Source organism: Chlamydotis macqueenii, chromosome 5 (genome assembly GCF_036417535.1).
Source record: "Chlamydotis macqueenii isolate bChlMac1 chromosome 5, bChlMac1.mat, whole genome shotgun sequence".
NCBI classification, from domain to species: Eukaryota; Metazoa; Chordata; class Aves; order Otidiformes; family Otididae; genus Chlamydotis; species Chlamydotis macqueenii.
This window is the reverse complement of record NC_141560.1, coordinates 71,592,679-71,617,884: the sequence shown is the minus strand read 5'-3', so window position 1 is coordinate 71,617,884 and position 25,206 is coordinate 71,592,679. Positions and strand designations below refer to the sequence as shown.

The 25,206-nt window shown below is 55.7% G+C and overlaps 1 protein-coding gene across 1 annotated transcript in view; it reads right to left on the bottom strand.

Annotated features, from left to right (window-relative positions):
- Positions 1 to 3,167: 3,167 nt before the first annotated feature.
- BAHD1 (bromo adjacent homology domain containing 1) overlaps positions 3,168 to 25,206 on the bottom strand; it is a 34,770-nt gene continuing 12,731 nt past the window's right edge. The window contains exons 2-7 of the mRNA XM_086749509.1: positions 16,131 to 17,783; positions 12,876 to 13,237; positions 11,058 to 11,217; positions 10,042 to 10,118; positions 7,616 to 7,707; positions 3,168 to 6,423 (exon numbers count right to left, since the gene is read on the bottom strand). Coding sequence (XP_086605635.1) covers positions 6,234 to 6,423; positions 7,616 to 7,707; positions 10,042 to 10,118; positions 11,058 to 11,217; positions 12,876 to 13,237; positions 16,131 to 17,766 — 2,517 coding nt within the window. The 5' untranslated portion in view covers positions 17,767 to 17,783 and the 3' untranslated portion in view covers positions 3,168 to 6,233. The remainder of the gene's footprint in view (positions 6,424 to 7,615; positions 7,708 to 10,041; positions 10,119 to 11,057; positions 11,218 to 12,875; positions 13,238 to 16,130; positions 17,784 to 25,206) is intronic.

Genomic DNA, 25,206 nt, shown 5'->3' with positions numbered 1-25,206 from the left:
CAACCCTGCGGTTAAACACGCCCGCGGCATCACGGGGAGAACTCTCCTACAAAAGGCTGATTTAGGCGGATTGGGGGGGTTTATCGGCCACGCCTTTTTCCTTCGAAAAGGGAAAAATGGGGAATCGCCCGCGTTTCAGGTCCTCGGGGACACCAGGTTAACGCGGGGACGCGCGTCCCTTCCCGGGGGCCGATGCTGCCCCCTCGACGCGCCAAACCTCACTGCTCCGGCGCAGCTCGTTTATCAGCAGCCGCTTACAAGGAACGGAGCCGGGAGAGCGACGGAGCGTTCCGTCGCGTTAACGTGACAGCCTGGATTGCTGCCGTCTCTTGGCTGGGATGAGTTTTGGCACAATTACAGGCAATTATATCCAGCGGCATTAAAGCAGCAGCTAAACGTCACCGAGAGCTCGCGGCTTTCGCGTCGCGTGGGACGAGACCTCGGCAACCGGAGCGAGCCCCGAACGCCGCTTCGCGTTTGCTCGGCTGGGAGCGAGGTGCGCGGTGGGAGAGCCGCTGGGAAGGGCCCTGCCGCAGCGTGTGCCGGGAGCCCGGCTGGCACCTTCCCTGGCAAATGGAGCCGCGCCGACACAAAGCGCTGAGCCACACAGCCAAGATCCGTGCCAGCACCTCCGAGGCCGCGGGGAACCGCAGCAACGGGCCTCTCTGCCCTACGGCCAGGGGAGGCCACCTTGCCGATGCGCGGCGTCACCTCCGGGGGCGGCAGGGACCCGGTGGGATCCACCAACGCGGTGGTGAAAGTCGCTGGCAGCACCAGCCCCGGTCCAAGAGCAGGAGTTTGTCAGATGTCAGATGCTGGAGAGCCGGATACCGCTCAGCGCAGCTCCCTCGGGTCGCAGATTTCAGCAGTAAATCCAATTTTCTTTGACGTTAATCCCAATTTTTCAGCCCGCCACAGCTTATCCTTTTGACGATGGCTTGCCACGTGGGAAGAGCTGGGACAGAAAAGCTTTTTCTCAGTTTTTGTTGTTAGTTGACCCTACACGAGAGCGGCCGGGCGCTGGAGCTGGCCGGAGGCGCGGGGCGCGCACAGGGCGCAGGTTTCCGCTCCGTGTCTGGCACCCACGTTGCCGATGGCTCTGGGCAGTCGAGTTGCATGAAATACAACTGGGAAATTTCAAATTGGTTCTTCAGCAAAAATCCAAGGCCCTGGGGCCAGGAATGTCTGCCCATTGACCCCACACCGGCTTACAAATTCACGTGTCCCAGGACGAGCTCTTCACTCCCTTTGGGAAGGGAATTCACAGCTTAACGCACGTCATTATCAGCATGGTTTCCTTTTTGAGCCTGAATTCTCTCGTTTTCATCACTTCTCCAGGTTTGTGCCTGACCTGCCCGCGTTCCCCGTGAGGAGCTGTGCTGCAACCAGGCTCCTCGTTAAACGTGACGGGCGCAGAAAGCAAGAGGCCAGGATCCTCCAGCAAAAACCCGAATCCCATGAAGAAATCCAACCAGGAGCTTAAAACCAGGCTGTGACGCTGGCAGGGCTGTAAGGGGACAGCGACCAAAGCCGCCCGGCAGCGGCGGTCCCTGCCCCGCTCCCCTGATGGGACCGTCTCCAAATCTCCTGCTCAAGGCGACCCGGGCGGGAAAGATGCTGCAGTTCTGCTGCTGCACCGCTGCCCGCGTTGCGGAGGCAGCAGCCTGGGGGCCGCGTCGCGGGAAGGACGCCGTTACCACGCCCAGCCCGTCCGCGTTCATCCCACAAACCGCGCTGGCCGCCCGCTCCCCTCTGTAATTAGGAGCTAATTCAGCGTCGGTAGCAGACGTTACTTTCTCTTCCCGCTCATTTTGTTCCCAGAACTCATTCTCTCCCTCCGCAGGCGCGCAAGGGTCCAGCTCTAACTAAAACACACCATTAATTATAGAAACAGCCAACTCCAAGGGCCAAGAACCCAGCCGAGAACCAAACCGCGTTGCCTCCCCGCCCCTCGGCGCCCACCCGTACCTGGCTGCTCAGCACAGCTTGGTCCCGGACAGGGCACCGAGCCCTCGCCGAGCTCACCGCGGTTTTAGGGTGAATTCCCCCAGGTCCCAGTGGAGCAGCCTGCCCTGGGACCCTTCCCTGCCCGTGCTGAGCATCCCCGGCCTGAGCACAGGCAACACCAGGAGAAAACAGGCCGCAGCCCCAGGAAGGGGCAAGCAGCTCAGCAGGAAGGGAAAAACCATGAAAGCCGAAGAGGAGCCTTTCCTGGAAACCGGGAGGCAGCTAGACATCGTTAGGCGTTCAGTTAGCGCTGCAGAGACCAAAGCGATCAACGCACAAGGGCAACTGCAGCCACGGGAGCCAGGCTGGAGCAGAGGGCTCCCAGACACGCCGGGAGCTCTACGGGAGCCGTTTTACCGCGAGGAGAATTCCCCTGCGGGCGGTGAACTCCCCGCGCTCACCCAGTGCCGTGAAGGAAACCTCGGGAAGGCCTTTCTGCTCCTGGAGCAGGAGCGCAGAGCCTGGGAGCTGCAGCGGAGCCACAGCCGGGACCGTGCGGGAAAGAGCCGTGCCGCCAGCCGGGGACGCGAGGGGCGGCTCAGCGTTTGAGCGCGCAGACGTTTCCATGGGGCATCCCGCATCCCGCCCCTCGCAGGGGCGCTGGCCCCCATTTGGAGCAGGTTGTTTCATTCCTCTCCGCTCCTGCTCCCACCTGGGCTCCTCCCGGCCTTTTCGGGACAGCCCTGCAGCTGCACGGCCCGACTTCAGCCGTGCCCGGAGCCACGGGGCCGGGACACTCGCCCGCGGGCTTCCAGGGGCGGCGCTCCCAGGGAGAGGCTTTTGGAAAAGCACCGTTTCCAAACGCTGCCTTCCAGGGCTCCTCCAGCACGGGCTGGTACACCAGGCTTTGCAGAGACACAGGCTTTGCCACCAACATCTTCCCCCTATTCCCACGGCAGCAGCTGTCAAGAGCAGATTGGAAAAAGAAAAAAATATAAAAAGAGTAAAAGCCGACCTGGCAGCCGATGCTCCTTCCGCTTGCTCCGTGCTCACTGCCCGCCTCAGCGGCTCCTCGCCTCTGGGCCGCGTCCACACCGCTCACCCCAAGACCCCGGGCTCCCAAGTCCGCTCCCGCACCGGCACCTTCCTCGCGCTCGACTCCTGCGCCCCGCGGGCCCGAGGGGACAGTCCAGGCAGGGAAGAGAAGAGCACAGCACCGGTTTGTTTTCTAAATCAATACCATTTTTCAAATTTATTTTTTAAGAATTACTTCTAATATATCTTTCTCACAGAAGGAGGGCATAGGGAATGTTCTCATTCCGTCTGTAAACACTGAAATACAGATCCGGGAAACCAGGGAAGAGACACAAAAAAAGTGCATTTTACAAAATTATCAACTAAAATATATTTTACATGTATTACGTTTCAATTTAAATTCTACCGACTGCATTTTCAGTTTCAAAAAATATTTCCATATCTAATAGATTAAAAAAGCATGAAATATTCTCGCTGTGGATAAGACATTTCCATTCATTTCCATGCTGTCTGCACAACAGCATCGCAGCCACGGGAACCCCCAGCGACCTTCTCGGCCCGGAGCAGGTCCTAACGCGGGAGGAGCCGGGCTTTGGCTCTCCGGGCAGGGCTGGAGCCCCGTCCAGGCGCAGGGCAAGCGCGATGCCTCTTCTCCCCGGAGAGGAGCCAGGACAGAGGTGGGAGGCGGGGAAGAGGGGCGAGGAGAAGGCGCTCCGGCGAGTTACTGTGGTTTCTGGGGCGTGGGGGTGTCAGCCCCCTCCCCGACTGCGCGGCCACGCTCAGGGATTGCCTGGCAGGGGGGTCTTCAAGCATCCCGCGTCCGATGGCGTCTTCGCTGGAGGACCTCCCTGCCTCGGGCTGGCTGCCACGGGAGTCCCGACCCACACAAGCGTTCGCATTTAGGGGGATGGCCACAATCGTGGGCCACGGCCCCGGGGCGCAGCCGCTCCGGCCCCGTCCTGCGCCAGGCAGCTCTGCTTCTCCAGCAGCCTCCCTCCTCGCCAAGGAGGGCAGCCATGCAATATCCTCTCCCAGCAGGGTCAGGGGCCACTTTCTCCATCACCTCCTCGCACCCCCATGGTATTTCCATCCGACAGCCGCGGAGGCGCTCCCGACTCCCACCCCAATGCCGCATGGCCGATCAGCGGCCCAACCGCACCGTTCCAAGAGACCACCAGTGCCCAAGCTAATTGTTAAGGAGAAATCTGAGCAATTACTTTGACACCAACAGTATCTTGAGGTATAAGTGAGACAGGATGCTTCACCCGCGAATCCTTGCTCGCACATCTAGGATCAAACCCCCCGGAGCTGGGTGCTTCCCCCCGGGCTACGCAGGCAGGAACGGCGGGGCTTCTCCAGCATCCTCTGCAACACTGAGGGGGAATCATCCACCGACAGCCGGGAGACGCGTGCCCTGCTCACCCGCTGTGGCGGGCGCCGGATCTTGTCATCTCCCGTCAAGTCATCTCCTCCTAGACGCGCTCCCCTCTTTGGTATGTAGGGCAGACCTCTGGAGAACTCCCGCGTTACCGAGCTGCCTCCGCGTTACGGATTGGATGCCGTGGGGCTCTCTCTCCAGGCCAGGCAGGTGTGCAGCCAGCGCTGCTTCCACTGACAGGACGACACTAAAGCAGTAGGAACACTTCCACCGCTGGATATGGGCTCGGAAGCCCCAGCAGGCTGGGGAGGTGCAATTCCCTGGTTTCGAGGAGCGGCTCCGGCCAGCAGGAACGTGGGCTGAGATGATGTCGGTTCTCCTTCTTTAGTTAGTGCAATCTAGAAACGGATTCCCAGCTTGTGTGAGTGACTCAAGGGACTGTTACGCTGTCCTTTGGTTTGCTTTAGGATTAACTCAAACAGTCCGCGTGAAGATAAACCAACGTCTATCTAGGATCTGTACACGTAAGGCAAGAGGCAACAGTATCTGTGGGGCTCGGGTCGCTCTCGTCGATGCGAGCCTTTCCCAATGCTCAGTTCCTTTCCGGAGCCGCGAAGCCACTTTGGTGAGCTTGCTCGGAGGCCAGGACAGGGCTGGAGGGCGAGGCTGCAAGGCAGCGCAGAGGCAGTGCCGCGATGGCTTCAGCAGTGCCCGGGGCAGGACAGTCACACGTGGGGAGGGTCGAATTTAAAAAAGCCAAAACCACTCAAGAAAACGGTTTGCCATTTCACCTGCCAGCCTCGAGCTTCTTCACGCTGAAAGATGTATGGGGTTAAATGGGAGACTGTCGACGACGTTACAGGAAAACAAACTGGGAAGAAAGAGTAAACCCACTTCTGTCGCTACGGCCCCTAAGCCGTCAGAGGAAGAGCAATACTCAGAAGAGAAAACCTGGTTCTCACCAGCAGAGCCCACTTCGTGAGATCCCAGCTTCAGAGGGACACACGCCTGCTGGCGCTGCGCTTTCCGGGCACAAGATCCTTGGCGGCCAGGTCAGGGCACCTGCGACAGGCACAGCTCTCGTAACGCCGCGCCGGGACGCGGCGCCTACCATCCTGCCTCCGCGCTCTGCCGTGGAGCGGATCTCCCAGCCCGGCTGCCGAGCCCCGGTCCAGGCGGTGAATCGCCAAACAGCGAGGGGAGGGGAAGAGAAGGACGAGGGAAGAGAGCGGGGACCTCTTCCCCCACGGAGTGAAACCTATTCAAGCACGACACAAGGCCGCTCTGCATCCAGGCAGCTTCCCGAGCCACGGCTGTGTTTTGCAGCAGCTCTCACCCACCGGGAATCCTCACAGTCTGTCCTGTGGGACCAAAGGAGACTCCTGTGCCCAGCCAAGGAGCCGCTCTCAGTCCTCACGCTTCACATCAGGGCAGGAGAACCCGCAGAACTGTCACAGCTTGGCTCACACAACGCGCCACGGCGCCCCTCCCGCACCTTTCCCCCATCCCCACCAGCAATGGCTCTGGACTCAGTTTACTGGCTTTTATCCCCTGCAAATCCCTCCCGATATATGCATCTCTAGATACATATATAGATATAGATTTACATATGCAAGTACCTATATCTATATACATATATTTATTTTATACGTATATATTTTCATTTATGCTTTTAACGAAGTGCTGTGCTTTCAACCGCTGCCTTCCTCCCTGGGGATCCGCTCCCGCGCACGCTTTTCAGTCCCAGGAAAGAGCGCTGGGCGCTCTCGGCTGCAAGCAGCACAAGGTGACGTCGAGACTGCACAGATGTCCCAGACCGGCCGCCGGCTCTCCGGTGCCATCATCCTCACCGCGGTCCGACCGAAGGACGGTGCTACTGCGGGTTCTTCAGGATGCGCCCGTGTCTGAAGTCGTAGACGTGACGACAGAGGAAAACCAGATCGGGGTCAGTGTCCTCGGGCACCTTGCGGTGCAGAGGTGTGGAGTACTCTTCCGAGGGAGGAACCATAATGGTTTTCCTGCCCGGGATCCCTTCGACACGACGCTTTGCCAAGGCACAAAATCTGCAACGCAATTACGTTAGAGGAGTTAGCACGGACTCGTTCGCGTCAGGCTGTCTCGCCGTGGCTGCCCAAGGACGAGGGCTGGGAGGGGAAGGGTAGGAGTGCAGAGAATTCAGCTTTGCTCAAGAGGAGGACACTGCTTTTGGTCCCAGCCCGAGCTGTAGGAAGCAGCACAACGGGTTATGTTTCTGTACTGGTGGGTGCCACAGAGTACACAAGATGACTGCAATCAATCCACCTTGCTTTTACTGCTTCGGCCTCGTTTTTGTTAATTAGCCCCAGAAAAGGCTTATCCATCAGGCTGTTGTTTAGGCAAATGAACGGTTTGGGTTTTTTTTCCTCATTTTTAGAGTTTTCAAGAGAAAGAGCAAAATCCAGCTTACAATGAGTCTGTAAAGCAGTGCGTTTCAGAAATCCAATGAGCAGAGGAGGACTGAGGAGAGTGCATGAGGGGTTAAGCATCCCCTCGGCGGTAAGACTGCACCATCAACACAATGCGTCTCGCAAAACTGAGGAGATCGAAAGGACTGCTCTGCGTTATGGATTTGTGTGCGCACTCAACCCCATCCTCATCCTGCCCTGCGCACCCATCCGTCAAAGGACGCAGCCGTGGACACGGATGCTCGGAAGCTCTTACTGACAGCTTCAATGGAATCAGCAAGAGCTTACCAGCAAAAGCCTTAGTCACCCTTGTGAGCCACGCTGCTGCCAAACTCCCCCCAGATCCGCGAGCGGACACGCTCGTGTCTCGGAGCGGCGCTGACAGACGCCTATCGGCGGGCGCTGTGGCTAGCTGCGGCACCCCTGTGACAGCGGAAGGGACGACTCCCTGCCCTGCCGCGCTTTTAGCTCCAAGTTACGGGGTTTCCTGCACTGTCCTCCACCGCTGTCCTCGTGCTGCGGTGCCAAGGTCACACAAGTACAGACATTTGTGAGCCCCGTAAAGCAGATCTGCCACACAAACAGACCCGTAACGAATCCAGAGCGGAAGAGGAGCTCACAGACTGCGGTACCAAACCTGCACGCAGAGCGAACATCGCTCGCCCAGCTCCAGCTGGAGCCACGTCTGCAGGGCCAGGACAGCTCTGCTGGGAGATGGCTGGAAATGGGAAGGGCTGGAAGTGGGAAGAGCGAGAAGAGCTGGAGACAGCCAAGGCCTGGCGAACAGCAGCAAGTGAAGAGCACCACCTACCTGCAGTACTCTGCAAAGGTCAGCACGTAGCACTTCTCCTCTATGCAGGCAACGCTGTTTTCGTCCTGATGCCGGGATGCAAAGATCTCATTCTGGAAGAGAAGGAAGGAGGAGGTCACCCAGCTGGCCAGGAGCCCCAGGGAGGCAAGGCCAGCTCCACACCTTCACCACCACCAGAGCCAGCATTTCACACGATCCAGACACCTTCCAGGTGGTGTGTGACCTACAGTGTGCACCAGGATTTATCCAGTGACATGTGAGCAAAGCATTAGGAGTTCTCCCATCACTGAACACTGCCCCGCGCACTCTGTGAGGCCAAGCATCCAAATCCCCACACACAGTGCCAAGGTTACAAAAGCACTTCAGCAGCACGGCCGCTACCAGCTACACCAGCCTCCTCTCTCCTCCTGGCATGGCAGACAGCTCGTGGCCAGCGCTGAGAAACGTCCAAGGAGATGAGCTTTTGCAATGCTGCACTGGAAAAAATAAAAGCAGCATTTTGAAAGCGCTATTGCAATGCCTGGGAACGACAACAAGCCACACAGAGGGAAGAAGGCCGAGATCATCACGGGAGGCAAACCCCTCAGAAAACCCCTGCACGACGTGCCTTTGCCCCAGCTTATCTGCGATCTGACTGTGCGCAGACTCCACGTGGAAGGAGCCCTCAGACCACAGCCAGCAAACCCAGCGAGCCACGCTCCCGCGGGCAGCGGGTCGGAGCACTCCCCACCCGCAGGCTCCTCCGAGCTCCTAGCGATGTTCTTCATTGTTCTCCCTTCCCTGTGCTGGAAGCCTTCCAATTTCCACAGCCAAGAACTGGAGGCTGAACAGCACTTTGCTGTCTTTACTACTATGCCACGACACACGACCAGTCTTCCTGACCCATCTCTGTATCAAAGCTAAAGGCACTCCTCCTTTTCCAAGCCTTTCCTCATGCCAATTCAATTAAAAAAGCTGGTTTAGTGAGGGAAGCAGCAATAGCCTTTTTTCCCAGGGTAATTTAGGAAACTTGGCTCCACAGCAGGCAGGATTGGTTAGATATGGGGCAACCCAGATGGAGCGATCTGAAAGAATTTCAGGTGTGGTTAGATCAGCGGAGATGATCTTTGAGAATAAGGATGCTCTGCCCAAGTCTGGCAGCATTACCCGCGGGCTTTGTTTCTGCTCACAGCCCCGAGGAAGCAGGCTGGAAGGAAAGGCTCCAAAAAGGGTCACCGTTTGTGGGCACGCTTCATCAGAGAAACCGAAAACGCCACACCTTCCTTCTGCGCGTTGGGGTTTTGGTCTACTCCTTAAATGAGAACTCTGAGTCATCTCTGGCAAGCCCTTCCCAGCTACTCAGCCCAAACGGCACTCTCTCATTTGAAGTCTTGTGTAATTAAGCAGGTGTGCAAAAAACTGGCTTAATTCCTCCCGGCCAGACTACTGGTGCTCTCTCTACACTAAAGTGCAACTGGATCCAGTCACGCTTCGTTTATGGACCAGAAAACCATAAGGGACCAGGCTGTGGTTTAGGAACTCACGCGTGCCCTGCGAGTCAGGCAGGTACAACTGCCCGGCTGTTCCCAGTCCTGCTCTCACCGCCTCCCTCCCCTTTTATTTAAAAAAAGTAGGAAAAGGAAAAATGCACCGGGTATTCTGGTGGGTTGAAAACAGCAGTAAATTCCCCATTTTTGGTTTAAAAACAGCTTGTTCTGTCACCCAGCACAAGCCCATGCAAAGCAGAGCAAGGCGTGAAGTCATCATGATTCACACGTTTTTCTCTTTAAAAAGCAAACTCGATTACACGGGCACAACATCCTCAAGCCAGTTTTTAATTCCCATCATAAATCTGCAGAGGGGAAGGAGGATGCATGTGCGTTTCTGCACAACCCAAACCAGTTTCTGGGGTTTAAGAGGCAGACGAAGGGATTTACGCTCCAAAGGCGGCACACGATGCAGGTACCCCAGCATCTCTACAAAAGCTCCTGGAGCCTTTGCGCTGGGCGCTGCGTTTCTGGGTGAGGTAGAACGCCCGCTCCGGGAAGGCGGCCGATCTCGATTCGGTATAAACTCACACCTCCTTACTACTAACGCGGCAGTCAAAACTTTTCCCTTAGCGCAGGATTTTCTTAGCACAGATGAAAGGGAGAAACATTAAAACTCAACAGAGGCGGCGAGGCAAAGAACGCAGCAGCTTCTGTCAGAGCCCAGAGGCTGTGCACACGACAATAAACTGGGGAAAAGCCCATCTGTAGGACACCAGCCAGCACTCCTCACATCTGGCAACAGCTGCGTCACAGCCAGGAGGCAGCTCCGTTTCACTCAGACTAGGAGCTCAGCCCCCTGGCTCTGAGGCCACCCAGGAACGCAGGAAGGTACTGGGGCTAATCCTGCAGGAAAAGCGGCGCAGCAGGACGCCCTCGCGCCGCGTTCGGACGGCTCACCTGGTGCATACTGGGATTGCGGCCGCCCTGCGTGTGCTCCGGTCTGTAATACCACAGGAGGCTCATCATCAGCTCCCCTGCGAGAAGATTTATTAAAATACGTCAAGCCTTGGTTTTCTCCTCGTGTCTTCCCTCTAATAGCCAGCTTCCCACCCCCCCCGTGCCTTTCATTCCCCCAGCGCTCGCGTGGAGGCAGCTGTGCGGTGATAAATATTTCATGCTGAACTAGGTGTCCTTTTGTTACAGCAGGGAGCTGTCTGAACTCAGTCACGTCACTATTCCATTATACCTTCACCCCCTTCTACTTGTCTACATCGTCACACAGAGGTCCAATAAGCACAAAAAAAACCCCACCCCAAAATCTAACATTTCCATCTGAAAAAAGTATCCATCCAGATCTGCAGCATTAACGCCCAGGTTAACATCAGAATTGCTGTCACAGGATGACGTGACGAAGATGGGCCTCACTGCACGCTCACACTCATCACTTCTTTTACACGGCACTGTATTTTTTTTTTTCTTTCACTTTTAAGCAAGACCTGTACTTCGCAACACATGGCACAGCTCCTTGGCTCAGGTACCGCTGGCCAGACACGGGACCTTGACATCAAACCCACACGACTCCAATCGCCGCCTGTGCTGGGGTCCCCCCAGGAGCTCCTGCAGATAAGCCCCCTGCTCCACACCAGCTCCAGCCCAGACGCTGGATAGAGCCAACAGCGGCTCCCGAGACGTCTGCTGCACTGAAATAACGCAGGAGATGGTTGCCAAGAGGGGCACTTGGCAGACACTGTGTGCTTTCACGACCAGGAGGATTTTGATGACCAGTCCCAGGCTAGCGACTAAAGAGCATTCCAGTTCCAGTTCCTGGCACAATCTGAAGGAAAGCCACAGAGCTAGTCTCTGCCCCTCCAGCACCCTTGGCTGCAGCTCTCCCGACACCCATCACCGCCCCGGTCCCAGCCCGCCCTCACCCGCCACGCACAGAGGCGAGACGTCCTCTTTTGGCACGGTACCTGTTTTGGGGTCTTCCCACAGTGCCGATATTTTCGCGACGTACGGCATGGATTTCTTCCGGGGTCCTGATTTCAAGAGGACAGTGTCCCGTACCCGGATGATCTCCCCATCTCTCTCCACAGCCTGGTAGCTCTTGCGAACAGCTGGCTCCGGTTCGTTCTACACCACGAGAACACAAACAGAAAACAAAGCAACCTGAGCAACGGGCAAAGAGTCAGTTTATTGGTCGCTGCCCCAACCCAAGGCTCCTTCGGTCCTGCTGCGAATGAAAAACTTCCCTAAGCCTACTCAGAGCAAAGTGCTTCCTTATTTCAATCTGAAAAAAATTGTTCCTTCAATTCTGCATGCAAAAAACCCCAGCCTTCGGAAAAGCCACCATTTTGCCTGCCTGCAGGTGTGCATTTCCTTCAGGTTCACAGGCGAGGAAAACTAGGCATGTTCTGAATGCTCCGCGTTTCTCCGATACACACATTGTAAGAACACAAATAAAACACGAGACATTTCAGGTGAACAGGGCAGGGAGGCCGTGGCATAAAGCTTTCCTTAACGAGACTGCTCACATTTAATTTGCACCCTGCAACATCACAAAATGATGACTTTCTGGACTATGAACTGGGGGGGGGGTATTCTATTTTTGCTCTGGAAACTTGTCCCAGAACGGCTGGGCAGGACGGGTTTAGCCTCCTGCCAGATCGCCCAGGCGAAATGGGGAGCGTTACGCGCCAGGACTGCAGGAGGTGAACGGCGCGCTGCTCCTTCCCAAGCGTCCAGGTCTGAGCAAGGGATGCAAGAGGCGGGCTTTGAGGGCTCCAGCCCTGCGCAGCCCTGGGTGCCCATGCACCCAGGAGCCACAAACCCACTCCGGGCGACGCTCTCAGCTGCTCACGGAGACACCGCTGTGCCCAGGGCGGCACAGGCGAGCCCACCTGGAGCGCCGCTCCCCTTGCCGCTGACATTTACCGCACGCGGTTCAATGCCGTGTCCCACCTTCCCCGACAATACACAGGTCTGGATTTCAAGTCCTCAGCTCTCGTGTTTAATAACATGAAGGATATTGCCTTCTCTCTCAATTGAAGTGGACTTTGCTGCAGTTAATTAAATTTCCTGACAGGAAATCTCTCATCTTGCAGGAGACAGTCTCTGCCCCTGAACACAACAAATGGGAAAGCACAGACAAGAAATCCTTGAAGGAGTGACTGGCCACGACACCACATAAACTACACGAAGCGGAATACTGCATGCTAGGAAAATTCCATCTGGGAGCCAGGATACCGCCTCAGTGCTCACCGGCTACAGACACCACCAGCGAGAAGAACCGCCTTACGAGAGCCACCTTTAGACAACGGCTCCTTACGCACGGCTAAAACCCCTCTTGTTTCTCAAACAGGTTTGCCCTATGCCGGGAGGAAGGAGCTGGAGGACGACCTCTCCGCAGGATGGACTCAACCGCGCGCCGGGTGCCACCCTTGCAAACGCCAAGGCCAGAAGCACTCATCATCACGGCGTTCCAGCTGACGCTAGCAGAGGAGCGGCAGGTTCTCCTTCCTGCCCAAGCAGCCTGTCGTGCTGCACGAGGTCGTACCAGGGCGCAGGAGAAAAAACAAGCCGGCAGCAGACCGGCCTCAAAGCCCAGCCAGAAGGCACTCCTTGCTGCTCCGATCCGCCATCTGTCCCAGAGGTTCTGGACGGCACCCAGTGACCATCACCACCTCAAAGCAAGACCCAAAACGCTCTCAGGACTCCACGAGCGTAGCCCCTGAAGGGGCACAAACGGGGGGAGCCGCACGCACCAACACCAGCCCTCCGCAGACACCTACCACGACGTAGACGGCCTTCTCGCAGGCGGTGCCCACGGGGATCCAGCCGTTGGTAGCTCTGCGCCGGCTGATGCGCTGCTGCTTTGGATGGGAATGGCCTCCCGCCGCTTTGCTGTCGGAGGCGTGGAGACAGCCCGTGGTGTTTCGCAGACCGGATTTGGAGCCGCTGGGAGGCTTCGAGCTCTGCGGACATTCTCGGGCCATGGTCTGAGGGTCAGAGTTGGGGGTCTGCAGGTGAGGAACGGGTTCCGCAGCCGGCGGCACGCTGGGTACAGGACATCCTGAGAGCGGGTGGGCAGGTGACGCGGGGTGCCCTGCCACGGGGATTGTGAGGTTCAGCTGGTCCAGAGACTTGCAGCCTTCTAACAGAAGGGAAGAAGACAGACATGTATCTCATCTGAAACGTAAGAGGGCTGCACAACCATGACTGTCCCAAACTGCCACCGCTTTTCCCCAAAATTCCCTTTATTGCATAATAGCAGCAAAGACTGGTGGTGTAATTTCATTTTGCACCGTCACTGCATTCTACAGGCACGGACGTTTCTAAGCCCGCAACGCTCCAGTACATTGCTGCCGATGACACCACGCTACAAACTCGTCCGAAATCCCCCAAAGTGATGCCAGCCAGTAACACGCACGTGAGGCTGCCCAGGGTCCAAAGCAGTTCCAGCCTGCCGACACGTATAAAAGAAGTAAAGGGCTTATCAAAACGATGGGAAGGATTAAACCATACTAGCAGAAGCAGCCAGCTTCTTTCAAAAAGGCAAATTCTGCTCTTCAGGGAAAATTGAGAAGATTCTCCAAATAAGCTCCAGAAACGTGAAACAACGTGGAACAAAACGATGTAAGACGATGCACGCTGCTGCCCTCAGCAAACCACGGCCCCAGCGCAGACGCGTTCACCACAACGGGGCAGCAAGGCGGCCGACGCTGCCTCTCAGAAGCAGCCCAGAACGCCTCGCACCGCTCCGGGAGCCGCGAAACGAGCCCTCAACCAGCGCCTCCGACCGAAGAGCACATCGGATGTGAATTACCTCCCGTCAGCGGGATGACAGCTCCCAGGCCGATATGAGACGCACCCCTGTTTCCTAAATGTGAAAGCGGGCTTTTGGGGGCACCAAGGGCAGCTTCAGGCAACCTCCAGGAGACGCCCCCGGGCTGGAGCACGGCCTAGCAGATCTGTGGGACCGCACTGCTGCAGAGCTGCTACAAAAAAATTAATCTAAAAGTGAGAAAACAGCTGAAGTCACTGAGCTCCAGCTGAGTAACCGCTGCGATCCCCTCGCAGTTAACAGGAAATCACTGCCTCCGGTCTCCCACTTGACCCTCCCCGAGCGGGCAGCGAGAAAGCCGCCGCTGAGCCGCGCGGGCCGCTACGGAGCGTCACCAGGCGCTGCCGACGCCGCTGCAACTCCCCGCGCGAGCCGCGACGCGAGGTCAGGTGTCCCGCCTGGCCCCGGCGGGCCCGGTGAATCACCCCTGCAGTATTCTGCTTACAAAAGCAGTTTTTCAAGCCCTGTTAACATCTAGGAGACCTCCTTATACACTCCAATCCGCAAAACAAAGTCTAAATTATTCCAGTGTTGTAAGCTTTTGGGGAAGAGCTGCTCACAGGCAGGAAATCCGAATCACTGCGGCATTTATGCTCAGAGCCAGCTTTAACCCAGAACGCATCGCATCCAAAAAATGTGCTAGAAAAAGATTATCCTGCCACTTACAAACCTACGCCGGGGAAGGTCTTCGCAGGGGGGTGACGCATGGCTAGTAAATCCATGCCCCTGCAGCCACAACCGCCCCTGCCCGCACCATGGGGAATTCCTGAGTTTGCGGGGAGGGCTGAACCCCAAAAACGCTCCCTGCACCCTTCTGCCCGCACAATGTCAGAGGCGCTGGCGTGCAGAGCATCAGGAACAAAGCCGACCGGCAGGACCTCAGGGCACTGTCAGGCAGGAACACGCTGCTGAGCTGGTCGTCTTGCAAGCATTCGCTTCCAAGAGCGCCGGAGCCACCAGCCAACGCTGCCGAGCTGCTGCTGCGGGAAGCGGCACCGTGACACCGGGGATATTTAGGGAAAACGGAAATCACGCTTCAGCGAAACGCTCCCAAGGCTCAGCAGCTTCCTACAACGGAAGATGACAAAGCTTCGCTCACACCAAGTGCCGAACCAAGACCTCGCCCACCCGAGGAGCTGTTTGAAGCGGCTGCACCGCTCCTCCTTTGGGCTGCAACACGTGGTTACCTGACAGCCCGACCTTCACGCTCCCGAGTGGCGGCCTCCTCCACAGACCGTGCCGGTCGCAAACGGCAGCGCTGCCTAGCCCGACGGCTTTCACACAAAGTACCGGTGTCTGATAACCCCGCACAACAATCCAGTTTTACATATTTCAAAGGCTATTTTTCAATAGCAAAGCTCCAAGATAAAGCACGCTGGAGGAGAAAATCTGAAAGACAGGGGACAGAAGAGAGCCAGGGAAATAACTGCATCACCTCTTACGCCGTCACCCGCTCTCACTTTCAGACTTTGAAGACCAAAGATGGGACCACTAGTCACCAAACTAACAGCTGCACTTCAATCGCCGCAGGGAAATCCAAGCATCTGCCTGAGCAGCAGACTGGAACTGACCTGCTCCACAGCCCTGCCAGAGCCCATCTATAAAATCCTGGCTGTCTGCATCCCCCGTACGGCTCGCACCAGCGAGAGGCTACCGACCGAGGCACCGCCTGCTTCCCCACACGCTCCGCAAGGATACTTCGGTCCCGAGAGCCAGCTTTTGGGAACTGCTTCCCCACGCGCTACGCGAGGATGCTTCAGTCCCGAGAGCCAGCTTTTGGGATCAGAGGAGCCACTCGGCCCGATGCGCTCTAGACCCTCGCTCAGAGCGGCACAGCGGGACGCGAGAAGCCTCGCGGAGCACGCAGGAACTCAAAACCACTCATTTTCCACAGATCAAAGCGAAGCGGTTAGCTCCAGCATGACAAGTCATGAGTCACCTTCTCACTGCCCAAATCCTTTCAGCGATTCTCTGCTTTCCACACCAATAGGACCTTTCAGTGGGAAAAACCCTCAGGGCTAAAAACGCGGGAAGGGGAGGTGAAACGCGGATTCTTTCCGAGCCGCAGCTCTGCCAGGCTGAGAGCACCAGGCGCGGAGGGAGCTGGCCTCCTGGCAACCAGGCGCCCTCATTAGCCACCGCGCGAGCCAGCCCTCCTCTCCTAGGAACGCCGAAGGAGACCTGCTCGCACTTTGCACCTTACCTGCTGCAAAAGGCATTTTGTAGGGGTAGCTGTTCCGTCCGGCGCGCACGCCGCCGATCCTGCCCTCCGGCACGTGCAGCACCCCGCAGACGCTGTAACTGTTAATGGCCGTTCCTTCCCCGCAACAGTACGGGGAGTTACACCAGTGCAGTGGCTGGAAACGAGCACCTGACTGCAAGGAACCGGGCGACACCAAGAGCCCCTCGCAGGCAGCGGGTTGCGAAAGCTCGTCCTTGGGGTAAACAGAGCAGTGAGAGTAGCCACTGTATCCGCTTTGGCCGTAATAAACGTAAAACCCGTTCAAGGGAGTCAGGTCGGAGGATTCGTAGAGACAGCCGCAATCCGTGTGGTTTCCGGGCACCGGCAAGGGAGGGAACTGCTGCACGGGGAAGGAAGGCTGATGAAACTCCTGCTTGGGCGTCGGGGATTTTTCTCCGGGTCTTCCGTACTCTGGCTTCATGGAAGCTTGCCCACCCATAAGCAAAGGCAGTCTGTGGTAGAAGCTCTCCGTGCTAGCGTAGGAGCTAGACAGCGACTCGTAAGGGACGGGTTCTGCCGGCCCGTAGAGCCTAGAGGAGTCCCGCGGCTCCCCTTTCCCGAAAGCGCCCAGCGCGAGGCCTCGCCAGCCGTGCCCACCTTCCATTTTTAAGCTGTTCGTTTCCTTCTTGGATTTGACACAATTCTTCCTACCGGCTTTGGCCCACTTGAGCGTGGATTTTGAACAGTGGTTCTCAGACTTGCCCTCTCCGTCCGATTTACTCCTCTGCTTCAGGGGCTGGTCTTTCTCGTGGGTCAGCTTCAGGAAGGCCACGGCGTTCAGGCTGGCCAGTCTCTTTGGGGTGGGATGATAGGAGACGGCACCGTCCTCCCTCTTTGTCCCGTCGTCAAATACCTCGTCCAGTGAATGGTCACAGCTATTGCATTTCTGACCGGGCTCGTGCCGGTTTTTGCCTTTACCTGTTTTCACAGCTGTCTTTTCCAGCGCAGGCCAGTTGTCACCAGCTTTGCAAGGCAAGCTCTTAACAGTACAGTCTCCACCGGCTTTCACGGAGTCCCTCCGAAAGCGCCTGCCGGATAACAAGCCATCGTCCCGTTCAAAAAGCAGATTGTTCACGGCCTCCGCGTTCAGCGAGGCCAGCCTGCGTTTCCGGGGCTCCGACGGAGCCGTATCAAGGTCTTGCTCCGTCCCCGGATAAGTTATTGTGCACTTTTCCCCAGAAGAATCACTCTTCCCCGCTCCCCCGGGCTGAGCCTGCTCGGAGAACAAAGCAGGTCCCAGCCCCTCCATCCAGCTGGGAAGGTCCTTTTTTTTACAGCTCTGGGTCTGTTTTGACAGAGACCCAGCCACATCCTCCAGCCGGGTGAGGAGCACCTTGCAGGTCTTCTTGTTCACCGAGGGCAGCAGACGTCTCCGCAGCGGGTAAGTCTTTCGCACTTCACGCAAATTCTTGCTTTTGTTCGTCCCCGCAAACCCGCTCGGACAGCTGGGCGCCTCGGCGGCGTCTCCATCTCTCCGCTCGCCGCCCTCCGCGTCGGCCCTGTCCATCCTCCTGCTGCCCGGTGGTGACGAAGCTCGGCCAGCAGAACCAGCTGGATGTTTCAGAAGGAAAAGTTGTTTCTTCCGGGCATGCGTCATAGGATCAATGTCCAATCCTGGGAACGAAGAGAAGAAAACATCTATTAATATCGCTGAGAGGGACCGCTCCTCACAACGCACCAACTGCCAATTAGGAAATATTTGGAGAAGCTTGTTTCTATACACAGCAGAGTCTTTTTGGGTGGCGGCCAGTTAAGCCAATTAAGAGAGAGGATGCAATGAGATGCGGTTTAATATTAAGCCACAGAACACGACAGCAACTAAAAGCAAGGCGGTGACAGCAAATGCCACAGCAGCTGCGAAAACCAGGGTACGGCCAGAAAGCTGTTTCACCCAGCTCCCGGCGCCGCCGCCGCCGTTTCGCACGCGGTACAAACTCCCATCCCATCTACCAAAGCCGCGCTGAACGCTGGTCCGGGGCACGCGGCAGAAATACGTCCCAGGTATCTGACTGCCTGCGTGTCGATACAGGCAGGCTGGTTTATCGTCGTTTTCTGAAACAATTAGACAAAAGAAAAACAAGAAGTCCACCTACTCATGTGAAAAGTCAACTCTGTCTACCAAGCAGAGATGTGCCAACATTAATAAATTAAATACATGCAAATCCCCGTGCAGGTTGCAACCTGGCTACCCGCTGCTGTTCCCTATGGTTGCGTTTTATAAAGGCTGTGGACATTAAACCACCAAATCGTCACGTTCGGCAGAGACATCCTAAAAATACGTTTAAGGGAGGAATAAGAGTTACTCATCCGTATGTCATGCCTGACTTTTCACCTAGATGCTATGTCAAGTCACTGTTCAAAACCAACACAAATTACTAGAGTATAAAAAGAAAGTGATAAGAATCTGCACCCGGAGCAGGCACCGCCTCGCCGAAGGCACGGCTGAGCAAACCGCCGCCCAACGCCCTCGCAAAGCTGCTGGCAGGCCGGCCAGCCTCAGCACATCTGGGCTCTCCGGGCCGGGCAGAGCGTTACAGGAACCATCCCGCACCGATCCACCGTCAGAGGGAACTTCCCTGCAAAGGCACACGGCATGCCAGCCTCGGCAGGAGGACGGCTCGCTCCGAGCAACACGTCGCAAGAGGTCTCCGTGGAAAGGAACGGAGGAAGCGTCAAACTCAGAAGAAATGGAGGCAACCGCAGATTGCCTTCACCCAAAACATCAGTAGCAGAGGCTGGCTGCTCACCTACAGATGTGAGACGCACAATGAGAAGATCCCAGGCTTTCTGGCCACACCACGAGCAGGAGCTTGCTACTAAAAGGCCTCTATGTAGTTCACACGCAAGCGATACGAGAGGAACCGCGCCATTCGGAGAGCCCCTTCAGCCAGGCGTTGGCTCCCCCTGTGATCCAACCTAAACCTGATTTTTAGTTCTCCTGTTCCGTTTCCAGCAGATGGGTCGCCACATCTCGCATCTCAACTTCAGCAAGCGAGCTGCGGCAGGCTGGCGTCAGGTATTTGAGGAACTCAGTGATTTTGCGGTCTGGAGGAGCACACACTCACGTAAGAAGCTGTAGGGCTGATGCTAAAGGAGGGTACAGGCCGGTGACCCCAACTTACACGCACGTAAATAAAGTCAGCCTACCTGAGCGGTACTGGAACAGATCGAATTAAGCCTGCACCCGAGCATCAGAAGCAGCAGGAAAGGACAACTGCTTGCATTTAACGGTATTTAATAAACAGTCAGCTTGCCTTTATTGGCACCAGGGAGTTGGTCTTCACATCAGCAGCCTGGGAGCGGCTCGATCCTCCCTGCAGCCAGGTACGTGCCGGATCCCCCCTCAGTCGACACAACCGACGCTGCTCTGCCACTTCTGAGGCGCTTAATTAAAGCCACTACTGCTTCTGCAGTGATTAGAACAAAGCTACCGAATTACAAGAAGCGTTCGCTTGATATGGTTTAATCAAGCTGATAATTAGATTATCTATTTGAAATAAGCCCAATGTGTTTTAATTGGCTTGCTTATATATGCATTAACTAAAGGAAACTTTGGAACGAAAACCACAGTGGTTTGCACATCGCTCTCCCAGATGCCAGGCTCCTGCCGCCACGTTTTGGGGTAACCGAGCCCTTACACCTCGTTACAGACGGGGTATCTCCCATGGCTAGTGCCCAAACGGGAGCGCTCCGGGGAGTAAATTTACGTATATTCACGTTTTTCTGATAAGACAGACAGGTTCTGGAAACGAGGAGGACGCTTACCAAGCCAGCCAGCCAATCTCCCTCAAAATGGCAACTCTTCTTGCACCAGAGGCCAGCCTGACCACACAACCCCTGGAGTCTGCAAGAGGACTGTAATTTAAGAAAATAAACCCGGCAGAGCGGGGTTTGGCAGCGGCAGACCAGGCATCCCATACAGCCATGCCCTGGGGAGGAGACCTTCTCCCAGGCTCTGTGGACCAGCAGTTTCCTCACAACCCTCACCCTGTTTTCTGTTGTCCCCACCCAGAGACCGAGCCTCTGGCAGCAGTGCTCAGCAGAGGTGACAAACCCCAAATAAACCACCGTGGCTGGCTTTCAAAACCAGGCCCGGCCGCCCCTTCCCCCTCAGGGTCTCACCAGCAGCAGCTGGCCTGGCCGCTCACCACACGTCCCTGGCTCGCCGGGGCTTCGCAGCCCGGCCGTGTTCGGGTGGGTTAGAGATCTGCTGGAAAGTGAGCTTCAGCCGTGACCTCGTTCGTACCGCACCTGCCGTAAGGTTTCTGGGAGAGACCAAAAGGAAGGGGATTTTTCCAGCAGGAGAGCAGAGTCATTAACAGCACAGCGGCCGCCTTCCCTGTTTGACCCCACGGGGAACGCCAAGACAAACGATAGCTCACATAAAATATCTTTTCTGGAACCTAAGTTGGCTCCATATCCCGCAGAAGCCAAGTACAACGTTTTAGATCTGTTCCTCAACATCTCTTTTGGAGAAACTCGCTCACCCCACCACAGAAGTCTCTCTCAGCCTGGAGAATTTCCTGCCTTTTTCTGTTCTCCATGATTTCTCATACACATAAAGAGAGCCAGCACAAGACCTGCAGAAAGGAGTGGTTGCTACAGGACCACTATGGCGATGCCACTGCCAGTTTTGGAGAGGTGTTGTGAAAGGCATGAAGAAAAAAAAACAAACAACCAACCAAACAAAAAAACCCACAACTAGGAAGGGAGAACATCAGGGCTCCTCAGCCTCCATCCGCCTCTGTATTGCCTCACAAAGCAAGGAAGAAAAACCAGCTGTGCCCAGAAGTCTCCAAGAAATCACAAGATAAGCTGAAGAACTGCAAGCAAAGATATTTAAGCTGGAACTGCCCATTCACCGCTTGCAGCTAGGAACCGGGTTGACGGCGAGAAGACGTTTAGGTGTAACTATCGGAAACAAGAGTTCCACACGGTAGTTCAGTCTGGCGGCACCCAGAGCCCACCACGCATCTCAAAGCTAGCTGGAACTGCTGCCTCCTTCCTCAAGCGGGACTAGCTCTGAAAAACTGTCTTGACAGCTGTTGAACCCGAACCAGACTGGAGCAAAGAAAAACTAAAAACCCCAACACCAGTCCAAATTTCTGCTAAAACAAAACCACTACCCCAACAGCAAAATCAGAAGAGAGTTGACGCCTCATCAGTAGGAAAATAAGCAAGTGTGTTAACAGCTGCATCTTCTGTAATCACGCAGCTGCAGCATCTGTCTCTCCCTCTCCACCACTCGATTGCAGCGAAATGAGAAGGAACTAGCCTGGGACTGCCTGTCCAAGCACCGTTTCCTTTCCAAGGCTTCACTGCGGAGACGCGCTCGTTCCAAGGAGGCGATGCCAAAAGCACAGAAATTGAAAGCTTTTAAAGCTCCTAATCCACTTGGCACTTCAGTAACACACAACGAGTGACGACAACACGGCTCTTCCTCTCCGTGCACAGCATCATTCTGTCGGCTTCCAGCCCCGGTCTGTTTGAAGAAGCTCTATCCATGTCAATTGGCGCAGCTTCTGCTATGACAACAGCCCTGGAACTGTAAGTGTCTGGAGGATTGGCTCCTTTCTCCCCGCTGCTTTCACAGTCGAATAACTCTCGGTGCTGCAAGGAGCGCGTTGCACGAAGGAAGCCTCCCAGGAGCTCTGGGAAATCCGGATAAATCACAGCAGTGTTAGGTATCCCAGGCTGAATTACCTAAACGCTGCACGAGTCCCACAAGCGGAAGCATCGTTTCCATCTCAAACATTTAGAAAAACTGTAATTGTTGCAGGCTGCAATTTGTCTTCCCGGGGTCCAGCCCCGGTTTTTCTCCAGAGGGCTATCGAGAGCTCCATCATCCACATGCTCCAGAGAAAACTGTTTATACAGAGCTCATTAGTCTGCAGAAAAGGCTCGTTTCCCTCTCTCATCAACACAACCCGAACCATTCGCCAGCACTTCCCAAAAACCAGGTGAATACCGCACCGGAGGACGCAGCCTGTGCCTCCTCCGCTTCAGAACGGCTTGGGAAAAGGGGACGTGGGGCAGCTCTGGCACAGTGGAGAGAGGAGCTCCGGAGGCTGTTCGGGACTGCGCTCTGCTCCACTCCCTGCTCCAACACCAGCAATTACAACTTCGTTGCGAAAGCCTGCGCTCCAGCCGCATAGCAGGGAGCGCTGCAGAAACACGCGGCGGTGATAAACGACAGCGCTCAAAGAGCGGCGATTATAACGTGATGCTTTAAAAACAGAAGGGCTGCACCTGTCTGAAAGCGACGGCAAGCCGAGAACGAAACACGCTGGGGTGCCGTCCCTACCTGCACGGCTGGCCGCTCGCACAAACACCAGCCCGACCTGCTAACGCCCCGGCAGAGGCTCCTCAGCTGGCTTCTGCGGAGGGCCTGTCCCAGCCTCGATGATCTGGTTTCAGATCCTGCCCAGTGGCAGAGCTCTGAAGTGCTTTGCAGGGAAGCCAAAATTAAATTTCTCCGGCTGTTTTCACACTTTCCACAGCCCCAGCGCGCAGCATTCACAAGGAAATAAAAATGACCAGTGCCGCCATACACAGTTCGCCAGCCCCGGGGGAAAGCGGCCCTTTTAAAGCCTGAAACACGGAAAGCAGAATTCAAAATTCCCCGGCCGAGATGATCTGAGGAGCCCGGGGAGGCTGCGCGGGCAGGGAAGGCACCCCGTATCCACTGGCTCTCCCCCGCCGTGCCGACGCGGCAGCGATGCCCGTGCCACACGGCAACGCCTGCAGCCACAGCGAGGTGTAGGTTCGGACTTTCACGTCTGTCAGCAGAGGCAGGCGCAGGCTTTCAGGTCCGGAGAAGAGATGGTATCAAGATCGGCTCAACTAATTCACTTGCTGAGTAAGTTTTTTCTCTTTGGAGCAAAACTGCTTAAGTCAACTCACGTCCCGTTGAGAGAAGCCAGCTCTGTCAATACCAGCGGGAAAGAACGACGTACCAGTTTGGGGGAGAGTGGGAAAACGCTTCCTCAAAAGCGATGACAAGGTGCGTGGTTCGGGGGACTAATGCGACACCTGGAAAAAGCAGATTCCTTCGTGGAAAGGCACCAGCTTTCCTTTCCCCATGGCTGATGCTAGGAAGCCACATCGTGGTTAGGCTCTCAGTGAAAGGCTGCCACTTAGGCGGAATATTCTGTAAATGCTATAGTAAAAAATAAACGTGGGACGTAATATCTGACCACTTAGGCTGCATATTCTGTAAATACTACAGGAAAAAAAATAAGTGTGGGACATAATAGGTGACCTCAGCAACTCAAACATCCGTCACCAAACCCAGACCCGGCTCCACAGCCACAGCCTGCTCACACGTGTGTGTTACAGTACAACCAAAGTCTCTGTACGCGGAGCCTTGGCTGAACACCGATTTGTGCAGCCGCGACCAACGCTTGCAAAACCCACTTCCTCTGGCCTAGGAGAGCTGAGGGTTTCCACAAGCCGCCTGCCTGTGACCCCACCACAAAGCAGAGCCGTTCCGCGCGCCTGTGGGCAGTGCCGGTGCTGCTGCTCCCAGCCCTGCCAGGCAGCACCGTGAAGTCGGTTTGGTGAGTTCAGAGCTCCAGGGGCAGCGGCACAGCCACGGCTTCACACTCGCTGTCCGGAGAGGAGATGGCAAAGCGGTGCTCATCTGCACGCAAAGCCACCCTCGTCCCCCCAGAACTCCAAACCCACGGAAAACTGGAAGCAAGCCGAGATGAGGATTTTGTTCTGCGCCCTTAGTTTGCTCAGGAACAGACAAAATGACCGTCTTTCCTCACCCAGAGAGGACCGCTTCTCCTGCCTTTCAGCAGGATGAAAGCAAAACACCGAGCTAACAGGCATCTTACGGGTGTACAGCAATTCCTGCACAGCGTTTTAATCCCGCACTCATTGCACGTTCCTCCTTCCAGTAGCCACCAGCTTTGGATGTTCTTCTCTAAACTCTGTTTGCACACTGAGCAGCTCTGGGGAAAAATAACACGCAACCGTGTCATTAAAGACGCGAGCAAACAAGCGTACACGCAGAAAGCCAACCCCCTCCTCGCGCAGAAACCGCTCCTTTGCCAATGCAAACACCGTAATTATTCCCGCAGCGCAAAGCCCACCATCAGCTTCTCACCTCTCAGAACCAATCTGAAAAAATAAAATAAAATAAAGAACGAGAGCCGTGGGTAACCAGACCTAACCAGGCTGCTGCAGCGAAAGCCAGGGTGAGGCAGAGGAAATCCCCGGCGCCTGCGAGCGCAGGAGATGAGTACATGGAGGCGAGGATGAAAATCAGGCTCAACTTGTCTCCAGGCCGACAACTTTGAAGAGAAGCACTCGCGCTTACGAGACGCTTTGACACGCAGCCTTTGCTATTATCACTCCCCAGTCAGCCAGTCATTAGTGTTTCCTTTTAACGAAGACGGGCAGAGGGGAGAGACCAGGGCAGCACCGGAAGGGCCGGGAGGTGCACAGACTGGATCACCTGAGGAACGGGAAGGCTAGAGTTTACAGGGATTTTGCAATTCTTCTGAAACATCCCAGAGAGCATCAGCAGCAACGACTGCTACACACGAAATACCAGATACCTCACACGTTTACAAAGTGTTGCCTATTTGAGCTTTAAATAAGCTCCGCGGAAAGCTGCCCACGTGCCGGCTACGCTAAAAACGCCCCGTAAGACGCCTGTAAGTAGTCTGAAACATCAAGTCAAAAATATCTCGGGACAGCTTTGACAGCCGTGTTTTTAGAAGGAGCGCAGGCTTTGCCAATCAAGTTAATCAAGGTTTAAAAAACAACCGAAGCCCTGCTCATCTGATTTTCCATATATGCAGAATGCAAACTCAATTCCTTCGCGGCAGAAGGCTGAGTCTGGGAAAATATCAATCATGTGTCACTCTGCTCAGATAGCTCTGGCACCATTCCTGCTTAGACGGACAAAACGGAATAAGAAATTATTTCCAAGGCTTTATTTTGAAGAAGAAGGTGCAAGATTTTCCTATAGTAAATATTAAAGCTCTTCTATATATGATAACCACGCTCTTCCACAACCGCTTTA